At 40.0% G+C, this 12,500-nt stretch overlaps 1 protein-coding gene across 2 annotated transcripts in view; it reads left to right on the top strand.

The window, feature by feature from the left end:
• Window positions 1-12,500, top strand: part of LOC138019099 (uncharacterized) — a 48,694-nt gene that overhangs the window by 588 nt on the left and 35,606 nt on the right. For both annotated transcript variants that reach the window (XM_068865771.1, XM_068865772.1), the window contains exons 2-8: window positions 970-1,034; window positions 3,706-3,854; window positions 5,809-5,952; window positions 7,006-7,156; window positions 7,900-7,947; window positions 8,552-8,683; window positions 12,025-12,169. In XM_068865771.1, the coding sequence (XP_068721872.1) occupies window positions 983-1,034; window positions 3,706-3,854; window positions 5,809-5,952; window positions 7,006-7,156; window positions 7,900-7,947; window positions 8,552-8,683; window positions 12,025-12,169 (821 nt within the window). In that variant the 5' untranslated portion in view covers window positions 970-982. The remainder of the gene's footprint in view (window positions 1-969; window positions 1,035-3,705; window positions 3,855-5,808; window positions 5,953-7,005; window positions 7,157-7,899; window positions 7,948-8,551; window positions 8,684-12,024; window positions 12,170-12,500) is intronic.

The following is a 12,500-nucleotide window of genomic DNA, read 5'->3' on the forward strand; positions in this document are numbered from 1 at the left end:
ATCGAAAGCATTATAATTGTTCATTTAAGCGTGTATCTAGCACGCACAAAAACACCCAAAGAGACAGCCACTGAGGAATTCACACGTCATTCGTGAAAATAATAAAACTGCTCAATTTTTTTCACTCATACAAGTACACAGCAATTGCGCGGAATCGTTTGGGACTTATAGCAAAGGTCACGCTGTCGGTTATCGAAAGTTAAACGCGCGCAGTTTGCTGTCGGATATTGAATTATGCTGCTATCCTATCAAGGACATAGGGGTTATGACGTAAAATACTCGAGAGAGCAAGAAAGCCTTTATTTATCTCCGACTTACCATTCAAATAAGATATAATTATCCAAATGAATATTTATAGCTACTAAATGAACTTACGGACTATAAGGTTCCGACTGCCTACAGAACAATTATGCAGCTTTTCAACGCTCTGCTATTATCGTTCAATTGTGTCTGCTTAGGTCAAAATATTAAGGTATGTGATGTAGACTAACGCGATTCCATTTTACGACAATTGTTATCACAAGATCAGCGAAGTGTATGAAGTTGTCTTGATCTATCAAAGTTTATTTGAAGTTGAATTTAATCTTGACAGTTTCTGAGGTGATTGCTTTGAACGCTATTTTACTTCTGGGCGTCGACTCGTAAGCATGTGTTTTTTGTTTGATTCAAAACAATAAGGAAATAATTACAGCTGTACGTCAACGTTTTCTTGCTGCGGGGAAGAATATTATGGTGTATACTGCAAACCAATTTCAAACACGTTCGGCATTTGGCCAACTTACTGCATGAAGAATCAACCAGCTTCGAAAGGTTTGAATAATGCCAGTCGATAATTTCTTCGAATTATGAAAAACCAACCAGTGGAAAGCTCTGTACATGTTATTTTATTCTTTTACTTTCTTTGTATTTTAAGAAATTAACTGTCATTGTCTGCACGTCACTAATGGTGATGTATTTCTTTCTTTTCAGCCGCAGTGAAGCCATGAGTACTGTTGTTGAGAGCTCGACTTCTTTTACCATATCAACAGTTCCAGGTGCGAAGTCTATAAGTGTAGAGCTTTCTTTTGATAGTTTCTACCGCACATAGTTTTCTATTTTCAATAAAAAAGCAAAAAAAATTGTTCTGAGCTCATCTTATAAGCAGGTGAAAATGATAGCGCTTGTAATTTTTCCAACTCACCGTTTATTAATTAAAACGATTTTTTTTGTGATAGAAATTTTCTTCCTATATGTTTAGCTACGTTTAGCAAAATATTCACTGAACCATGAAGATATTTTTTATGCAGACTTTCCTACAGAAAAATTAAAATCCTTCTTTTTCAAAAGGCAGTTGTTTACTGAAGCGATGCTTTAATGTTCTCTTCGTTGCAATCGGTCCTATTTCCTTAAGCAAAATTATTGACAGACAAAAATGAATTTCCGAGACATTTGTACCGCAGTTAAGTTTTCTCAAACCAATCGAAAAATACTCGGAAACATAATTTGGAACTTTTTGTACAAAAATAAACTTTTCCCCGCTGTTTGTGTTTTTGCATGTACTCGTTCAAGGAATTTCAAGTTTGCTTCAATTTTTTGACTCTAGCCCGGATGTATTTTTCCTTGAGTGAGTAACTTTAAAGGCTGTTTTTATACTAGAGACGCATTATTCGTCTGGGACGAACTTGGGCAAATATTTTTTCTGGGTCTGTTAAATTCGTCTGGTATAAAGACGGGCACAAGACTTATTATGCGTCTGGACGAAGTATCCAGTTTAGTTCGTCTTCGAAGACCCACTAAAGTGGATAGTTCGTCCAGACGAATTACGCGTCTTGTGCCCGTCTTCATACCAACCGAATTTTACAGCCGCAGAAAAAACGCTTGCCCAAGATTATGCGTCTCATATAGTTCGTCCCGTCTTTACACTAGACGGATAACATGAGAGACGCATAATTCGTCTGGACGGATTATGCGTCTCTAGTATAAAAAGGCCAATGAACTGTATTCCACATTTAAAATTCAAATTTCCGTGAACAGGAACTCGCTTTCAGGAGAAACGTCTGGAAGGAACATTCGTGGCGTTGGCCATCGGTCTCTGCTGATCTGAGTCCTGAATATTTAGGGAATTTTAAAATCATCAACGGTTGAAACCTTTCTTTTAAACTTTCTAAATTAATGGTGACTCATTATCGAGATAAGTATCGACCGTAGTTCATAAGAGCCCACGAGAATTTATGTACTGACAAAATCGACTCTTTTTTTTATGCTTTTAGATCGCGTAAATTAAAAGTAGTAATGAAAGCACTCAGTGTATTGAACTCCATGTTCAATTTTTGCTTTGCAAACCGAAAACAATGATATCTGCGGTTTAGACCACCTGCGGAGTATTTTTTAACATAACTGGATGTGCGGTAAATGCAACAATTAGCAAACACGAAGCAAAAACGAACACTGCTAACATCAGAAAGATATTTTTTTAGGGAGGTTAAGAAACGACGAGGACCACAGCAACGGCAACGATAACGCCACAAAACAATAATATATTATTGGCTGAAAAATCTTGAAAGACTTACGATGGTGCAAAGTTATATATTTGCAGGCGACGTTTTCGTCTACGTTGTCGTCAAAGATCTTAGAGTCCCGAATCCCGTGTCCGCTACACGGGATCAGTTCCTAGGGGTAAGAGGAATAAATTATATCTCGGAAAAAAGACTGTCACTTCTCTTGACGAACCACTATAAACGGAAATGAAAGTTTGTTTTCAAAACTTGATATATACATATATTATTTTATTATTTTTTTTTTTCAATGAGCGCAAGCAGACGGAATTAGAGCTATTAGGAATAGGAATTAGGAATTAAGGGGTGCAAATGAATAAATAAATGATTTAATTGCTACTATGATAAAAAAAAAATCACTTCCTTTGACTCTTGCTTTGAGTGTAAGTTTGTATTTCACGTTCCGCCATTAGTCACGTTCAAAACTGACCGATTGGACCTCAGAGGGTTGGATCTAGGCGAAAGTGACGTCAGTTACTCATTAGCTTAAAATTTCAGCGTATAGATGCAGCTTACTATATATGCAAAACACGAGTTAAAAAGTCTGAAAGGCGAAACTCCCGTTTTGCATATAATTCAGCCGCGCACATACGCATTTCCTCCTCTGTGACGTCATCCTCGATCCAGCTCTCTCTTGAAAGATTTTAAAATTAGCAGTGGTGGTGTAGTTTTTACAATATTAACCATCCAGCCGGCTAACAATAGATATATTTATTGCCTAATATATACTTCCCAGAATTCAGTTGGGGGGAGTTGTGCCATCCGGAATGTTGGAGTCTCTTACAAGCGCTTTCACGAGCAAGTGAAAATAACATCTTCCCCCCCCCCCCACCCTCATTTCACAGGCGTGTCTGCCTTATTTCCGGGATTACGCTGTCCTAAATGGTTATTCCCGTGTCGCTATGTTGAATTTTCAGCATAAACTGGTGCAACCTTATTAGCTCGTGTGGATTGTAAAGATTTTTTCCATCAAATCTATAGATGATCTTCGCCCAAAGCAATGTTAACTCCTCGTCAGCAGTCCAGAACTTGAAATGAAACAGGATTACATAATCAAAACTTGAAACAAAAGATGGGGGGGGGGGGGAGGGGGGTGGGGAACGATGTGCACAAGGGTGAGTTTGATTTTGAGCCAATCTTATCGGTTGTCTTAAAACTGATTACTTTACAGGAGGCGAGGCACTTGGAGTAGAGAACTGGAATATCCCAGATGAAAACATAACAGCGTCCTCGTCCGCTGGCCCCGCTCCGCCTCATTTAGCCCGCTTGAATGGACCATTTTCTTGGTGTGCAGGCAAAGCCGAAGACTGTTTCTTACAAGTAAGTTTAATCATTTCGCCGAGTCACATTCAAAGATACTTGCCCTCCAAGAAATACAGAAACCACGGGACCCCTCTCATTTGTCAAGGTTCGAGCAGTAATTAAAATCACGCATTACAAAGAAAATTATTTATAAAATAATTACCATAGTACGCGCACTCTCATTGGTTGTGATATCACACGAATTTTGATTGGTTATGTGTTGTCAGACGCGCGTTTTGATTGGCTGGTAGGAAATACGAGCGTGTATCAAGAAAATCTGTTTCAATCAAGAAGTGAAAAAACCAGCATTTTCCTTCATTTGTCGAATTATCTTTGAGAAATATGTTATAAACTTAATAGAGGCCTTTTTTCCTTGTTTCCATAGCCTCATCTAAACACTGCGACTGCGTCTCGGGTTTGCATAACTGTCTCTAATTCTCCCAGCTCCCCCTCGTGTTTAGATGAGGCTATGGAAACACGGAAAAAGTCCTCTATTGATGAAATGGCTCCTGCGAATGTAGTCCGTGAAAGTAAAGGATGCTCCGGATGGTTTTTCTTCCTGAATGTACGGTCCAAGAGCGAAGCACGAGGGTCCTATACTGGCTTGAGAATCCCGGCCCACAACTCTTGTCACTGGGTCAGGGCATGCAAGGACGACGGCAACGTTAACAAAAACGTCACTTAAAAATATAAAGGCCTGGCCAAACCCTCGCAACATTTCAACGCAACATCTTGCAACATTGTCGGGCACAATATGTTGCAGACTTTTGGCCACCCTGTTGCGATCGATACGTTGCAATATGCTGAGTGATGTTGGATCAAATTTGAAAACGGTCAAATTTTTCGTACAACATTTTGGATGTTGCATGATGTTGTAATCGTTTGGCCACGTTCACGCAAATCCACGCAACATTGTTGCGCTAGGGCATGCGCGTTAAGTCCACTTCTTGCCCGCCAGGGACCTGGGGCACAGGAACATTGACATGTTGCGTTGAACATGATGAAAATAGGGAGCTTAAGCACGCGCTTCTTTGGGACGCGGACGGCAACCGGAAGAGAACATTTCGTGTGCCACGACAGTGGTGTCTCCCAGATTTTTATACTAATCATCTCTAATGGAGAAAAGATGCTTAGCAATGTAAATGTGGTTGTGTGAAGACAAGTTAAAAGGGAAAACAGCGCACTTCCGGTTGCCGTCCGCGTCTGAAAAACGGGCGTGCTTATGTTGCGTGCATCGCGTGCATTTGGCAACCCCGTTCAACACATGTCGCAACATCATGCAACAATGTTGTAAGATGTTGCGAGCGTTTGGCCAGACCTTTAACAAGCGATTTTTTGCTTGCGCTGCTGATGTGTTTTTTTCAAAATTTGTCGCGTCGCCAACGCGCGATAAAAAACACACGTGTAGCCACCCTTGAACTGGCGACACGACAGGTGAAAAAAGCGCAAGAAAAAAGTCACCAAAGTTGACGGTCGCGACAAAATCCCAGAGATAGTTGCCCCTGCAACTTTTTGCCCGCGCTTGCCACGCGACTATAGAGTATTTTGCCAATGAATTTGAAGGATGGATGTTTGTTTATAGTGCCCAGGTCTCTTGAAGTATGCGATTCGCGCGGCTTTCAATTTGTCGCCAAAAGTTGCCCCAAGTGTTGCCACAAGTGTAGCCACGCTAGCGCGCAGGTGACGAGACAAATTTAAAAAAAATCGTATCACCGGCGCGAGGAAAAAATCGCTCGTGTAGCTGTTTCATTCCTGAGAGACTACCACACCTTTGTCTTATTAAAAAGCTTGGAATAGTCGCGAAGTGATTGCAGTAACACGAATTTATGTTTTGAGATGACGTTCTCGTTGCCGTTCCCGCCGTCGTCGTTGCTAAAACTCCCTGTTGTCGTTGTCGTCTTTGCTTAATTTTATGGGGAATATCCACACTACAAAATATGGGAAGTTTTCTTTTTTTTATTTGTGGTTGCAGATTGACCTTGGAAGTCTTCATTTGGTTTGCGCCGTTGCAACTCAAGGCAACCCCGGTGGTAACAGGGACTATGTGAGGCGCTACAAACTGCAGTGTTCCACAGATGGGGTCAACTGGACAGTGTATGAGGAGAACGGAAACTCGGTAACGCACATGCAAGTCAGCCTTGCTTTCAGGGTCTCGGTTTTCACGGCGGAAGAAACGAAGAGGGCCCTGGGAACAAAGTCGGGTGTAAATGACGAAGACCCGAAAATGTTGGGCCTCGAAAAACAATTTGTAAACTTATGATCCGTGTATTTTGAAAAGCTGGTTATTTGAAATGATTTTATGTGAACAAAAATGATAAAACGAACAAAATTATTAAATGGCGTTTGCCTTGAAAGCAACCCTGTCATGGTATGGCACCCAAAACGTATACACGAAAAGTTTCCGGATTCCGAAATCATGGCAACGCTAGCCCTGAGGGGGTTAAAATAGGGAATCATGCAATTAGCACTTGTTAATGATAACGTCGGATTCGAGGGAACAAAACTTCAAGGACAATTGTACATTTAATCGAAAATTTTTCAATTTATGCAGTGAACTAAAAGCGTGAGGCTATTTTCTGCGTTTTTTTTTCCGCAAAAAAATGCACCGTGACTTTACGAACGTATTAACAATCACAAAAAAAACGGTTTAGGTAGCGTTTTGCAAAGTCAATAAGCTTTTGCATAACAGTGGTATTTGGAATATATGAAGGACTATAGATAGTGAGAAATGAATTGTGGAAGAAGGAGGCAATCCGAAACAATCGACCTTGTAAATTACGGTCCTCGTAGAACTCGTTCGTAGACCCACCAGATTTCGGTGCAATAATATTATTATATCCTTTAGCCGGAAGGAAGCAATATAAGGCGGAAATATAACTCGTTCCAAGCACTAACTATTCAAAATAGAATCCCTTCAACACGCCCCGCCGGTGGTGATCACATGATAAGTCGTTGTGTATCATTGCTGGGTATACACAGCTAACAGAACTTTGGATAGGAATGATTCTTGTAGGGGTATCCACTTGAGTAAACTATACAGCTACATGTAAGCCTTAATAACACAAGCTAGTACTGATCATGAACGAACGCTGGTTTAGCGCGCAATGCTGATCAGATTTTAGTTAAAATTCAGAGACGTTGATTTAGATTTCTCGTGTATGTTTTCCAGATCATTGCAGGGAACACAGATAACTGGAGCGTGAAAAGAAAAGATCTTGAACATGAAGTCGTTACCCGCTTTGTCAAGTTCTGTCCTGTGGACTGGTATTGTTGGCCGTGTCTGCGAGTTGAGTTGTACGGAGCTCCTTTAAATATCAACGGTAAGCCGTAACCTAGAAACGGAACGTTTTGACGTTTAGTCCCATCCTCCCCAATTGTTCCCGTGCTTGGACTTGAACAAAATTGGCTTCTTTATTGGCGGGATTTTCCGCAGTTCAAAATAATTATCCAGCAGAAAATCGAGGGTTTATGCAATGAAATCGGCAAAATCTTGTTCGCCAAAAGAAGTGCTCTGGAAAACAAGCTTTTTATTTACGACTAAATTATTTTTAGCAGTTAGGTGCACTGTAACTTATATTAATATTTTTGTGGTACTTTTAATTTTATTTTACTCTCTTTTATTTTGTTCAAACTTGACAAGCTGTAACGACAACCTTTTTTTTCTGTCGCTTCCCGCCTCGACTAGCCAATGCGACCATTTGTATTTTTCTCTTTGTTATTGGTAGTAAATAAATAAATAAATAAATAAATAAATAAATAAATAAATAAACACCCCCTCATTTGATCTTGTTGACAAAACTCTCTATCAAATCTCGGCAAAGGTGTTTTGAGGGAACTGCTTGACCTATTTCATTTTCCTCCATAAGCATAAACCGTATTTTTTTAAAGATAACGTGTTCTTAGCTGTACCACGGAATTTCTATGGTTGCCACCTTTTTTTCTGTTTGAATCAGGGCTTAGTTCTAAATGTGCTTAAATTGGTAGTCGCTCAAGGATGTTTTTAGTACCCTTATTCACTTATGCATGTCTGAATGAATAATTAATAACACTCTTCGTCCTGCAGAGAAACTTGCCGACCTTCAGTCAGAAGATGGAGGGGGATTCGTCTTAGGCATGTATACGCATTTCTAGTTTGCGATGAAGTTTCTGTTCTGCCTAAAGAGAAGAGAAAAAGAGGCGAGAGGGCTGGATGGAAGCAGTGGTCAATCAGTGTTCATCAGATCACTATTGTCCGTAGCCCGTAAATTTTATTTTTACCATTAGTTTGTTATCACAGCGCACTCGTGCTTTCTGCTTTTGAAGAAGTAACCGAAAAATAGCTATCGACCAGAATGACATGTTCTTGCGGCATCAGACTTTTTTAAAGACAGCATATTAATGAACCTTTGCCAAACTAGCTATCTGTTATTGGTGGAAAATTTGCTATGGCAATACTGGTGTTCCACTGTTGCATCACGTTACTGTCCAAATGAATTCATTTCGAGTGTGAAGTTGCCGATTCGATTCTCCGTACGTCCCCATAAGGTACCCAGCAGTAATTAGCTATGGGTATCATTCCCTACCCCTTTAATAATGACTTGTTTGCTCATCACCGAAAAACGCATTCCCAAACTAGGTTTCCCCACGCAATTCGCTTGTAAGCAGACAAGTGCTAGCTTGAAAATTGAGACGGATAATAACAACCAAATTTCTTTCAACTGTTTTAATTTTTACAGAAAAAGTTCTGGTGACAACTTACGAAACAACTGAACATGAAATTGGCGACTCAGGTCAAAACGAGGAGTCGCTAGAGGGAAAGGAAACTGTGACGAGTGAACTGATCATAGAAGATGTCAGACGTGAATCAGGTTAGGGATTTAATTATGTACAGTGATTTTGAGTTAAGTGGTGTTCAATCAAAATGAAGTGATCACTTAGGTTCACCACAGTAGACACAGGCCACTTAATTCACTCAGTGATTTCAGCGCAAAGTTTATTCATGCAGGAGGTGGAAAACGGCTGTAAATCGCGTACGAAATGTTGTTTTCGCGTACGAAATTTTGTTTTCGCCTTCGATTGGCTGCGGTGTGACGCGAGGCTTTTAAATAAACCAAGAGAAAATGAGGGGACAGAGAAGGAGGCTCCCGGTCCAGCCCTTGGGATATGTCAAGTCCACGAAAGTTATTTTTAGACAAGCGGAAGTCTTCCGAGACGTCCGCGTGCAGGCCAACCTCGGTCCGATTTTTGAAAGAAAATATATATTCATCAGCCTTCCACGTGCGCCATCATTTTCTCTTTTCACTAAGAACCTGAGAGCGAGGCAAGACTGCATGCGGACGTCTCAGAAGACAGACTTTTGCTAGAACAAAGACTTCCGCTCGTCTAAAAATAACTTTCGTGGACATAACATATCCCGGCCAACGCCTTGAGCCTCCCTCTCTGTCCCCTCATTTTCTCTTGAATAAACCAATCACTATGCAGAGTAGTGGAACTAACGCAGTAGCGAGATTACTGGAAACCTTTCAAAACCAATCCATTCGATCTTCTCCGAAAGGTGAAATTTTCAGATTTGGTTGTCTTTAACTCAGCTTCTTTGCTTTTTGAAACTGTTCGAGCGATAACTTTAATCCAATTAATTTAAGCCCCTATGACGCTTCTGTTTTTTCCCGTTTTTTAACTATTCGTTTGAATATGTCTGGAGTGTAGAACTTCAAAACATTTTCCCTCATAGTGTATCCACACGTCCTAGAGGGCCTTTGATTTTTGGTCGAGCTAGTTGGATCCTGGTAACTAATGACGTCAAAGAAGTCAAGAATGAAATTCCAAGATGAATCGTCAGAACATTCAAGGCAACCGAAGGGTAACTATTGTCCGACGTTTCTATAAAGACTTACCAAAAAAGCTCTAGATTTTCAACAAGACTTCTATTCTTACGCATTTGCACATTTCTTTCTGAAGAGATACGACCACGTTCCTTCTTTGACGTCATTAGTTACCAGGGCCCAACTGGCTCAGCCAAATTTTTTTGCGTATAAATATTTCAATGGCTCGCTAAAACGCGTGGATACACTATGATGGAAAATTATTTGATGTACTACACTCCAGACACTATAGATATTTAAAAGAAAAGCTAAAAACGGGAAAAAAATAAGTGCCATAGGGACTGTAAGTCCAACTAATTAAATCCCAGAAAAATAATATTTTTAAAAGTAGAACCACACTTTTTAGTTTATGGAACATGTTTTGATGTTTCAAACATCATCATCATCATCCACAGTGAGTGTAACATTACAATTTTTACAAGATAATCCATAATCCAGGTACATCTCATCGAGTTCTTTTAATTGCAAAACGTTCCGCGAAAAAAGGTTTCTTCCAGACAACTGAGTTATAAAGGAAAAACGATTCTATGAATAAATTATCTCTAATGAGAAGCTGTCAACATTAAAAGTCACGTGATAAAAGCGTAGCATGTTTTGCTTTGCATCGTGCGATTAGTCTGTCACGCGTAATCGATTTGTTTGTCAAAGTTGTGGAAGATCGCACTTGGCAAATCTTTGCCGGAATTTGTTTACTTTACGGTGAAAATCTGTCATCGCGGGCCTTTGCCTAGTGCGACCCTAGGTTTTTCGCTTCGGCAAAAACTTTGCGAATCGGCAAACATCAAATACGCCGTAGTGCTTGGGTGGGGCAGACAGATTTTCGCAAAGTAACTGTCAACGCTTGTCAGTGTAACATGAAAAACGAGACGCGCGGGAAGTTCAGTTCAAGTTCGCGGTTTAAAATACGGTTAAATGAAGTTCTTGTGACTCGAAGCTGCTGACGAAAAAATTCCCCCGGTAACTGTTATGTCGTAGTAGAGTAGACCAAACCACGACTCTACCAGGCGGGGAACTGACCAGGCATATGGTGATCGAGCTATCCTTCGTCGACGTCGATGTCTTTCGCTGATCATGGCCGCAGTTAAAACAGTAAAACATTCCTCTGCCCATCGTTCGTATATCAAGCGAAAGACAACAAACTGCTGTAGGTTTAACCTGCGATCAAGCGTACTTTTCTTGAGACAGGGCGCTAAAAAGTATCACCATGTCTAAGGAAAAGTACGCCTGATCGCAGGTTACTGTAGGTTAAGCTGAATGAACAGAAGGAGAATCACCGTAATAACTATGAGCACTCCTTCCACGGGACGTATACTCGTTTCTTTTTAGACCGCGATTGATATCATGTCTCTCAAAAGCACATGGGTAGACGACGTGGTATCTGGTTACTGACAATTATCTCCCTAATGCGACCCGCTGTTTCTGTCTAAAAGTTTTCCTTTCCGGTTTCGGTTTCAAATTTTTGAGGTTTTTTAGCCGGCAAAGATTAAAACTTTTCCCAAGTGCGACCCATACCATCGATGTCTTCAAAAAAGAAACGCAAAAGATTTGCCCTTTTTCAAAAGCGAAGAAGACATCGAAACGGAAAACTTCAAGGATTTAATAAGGTATGGGCCGAAGAGCTTTTCGTCCTCGCCGCAATTGATAAAGGCTCACACTTTGAGCAAGATAAATTGCTATTGTCTTTGTAAGAAGAGCCTTCAGTTTATCGATCAACAGGTAATTACTTTTCACACGTTTTGAGATCTAATCTTCCTACACCGCAAAACGCCCTAAGGTGTATTTTGCTTTATTCCTCAAAACTAAAATTTCATCGAATGAGGCGCACGTTTCCAGTTCGTTTACAGCAAGTTTTCATCCTTTTTCGCTGAAATGTGGCAAAAATGTTGCCCGATAATGTGGCAAAAAAATGGTGTGGGGGAATTTTTTTTTTTTTTTTGAGTATTTAAGCAAAGGTAATGTGTGTTTTATAAAAAACTTAAAGTTTAACAGCGTATACAAAACAAACCAGGAAATTAATCAAAATTCCCCGACACAGGTTTTTTTAGATCAAGGTGTGAAGAAAACGAATTCGCTCGCTTTCTCCGGTTGAATTCTGACCGGAAACGAACTCAATTTGTAAAACTACATACTTTTGGAAAATGATTGCTATTTTAGGAAATGTTTTTATTTCTTGCCTTAAGTCAACTAATAATCAAAATCTACAATTCCTAAGCTTTCAGAAAATATATACTTAATTGGGGTTTTTATGAAACGTGTGTCCGTGAAGCAGCGACAACGAGAGGTTGTCATTTGGGGTATACTAATACATTAACCTTCTTTTATTACAGGTTACCAGTATCCAGTTCACATATACACTGGGGATAAGTGGGGAGCTGGGACCGATGCAAATGTCCTTATCACCATTTTTGGCGAACAAGGTGATTCAGGAGAAAAGAAGTTGGAAAACAACAAGAACAATTTCGAACGCGGAAAGTAAGTAACTTTAATCAAATCAAGTATAAAGCAGTTGACAAAATATTAGATCGGTAGATCAAAACAAAAGTGGCATTCAGATTATATTCTCTTTTGATGTTGTACCCCAACCATAGTTTTATTTACAAAAAAGTTGCTCTTTGTATTAAAAGACAGAGTTCAGGAGTCTGTTGACCTAGACTATTTTGAGCTCCGTTTTTGCGTTGCGAAATCTCTTTGCACCTTTTACACCCCCATTACAAAAAGGGAAGCAACTATTTTTTGTTCCTCTTTCATTCACCAAATCTCCTGTTGATTTGCGTTAATTGTTTATTTCAATTTGCGATGTCCT

The sequence above is a fragment of the Montipora capricornis genome, chromosome 10, assembly GCF_036669925.1.
Source record: "Montipora capricornis isolate CH-2021 chromosome 10, ASM3666992v2, whole genome shotgun sequence".
Classification (NCBI taxonomy): domain Eukaryota; kingdom Metazoa; phylum Cnidaria; class Anthozoa; order Scleractinia; family Acroporidae; genus Montipora; species Montipora capricornis.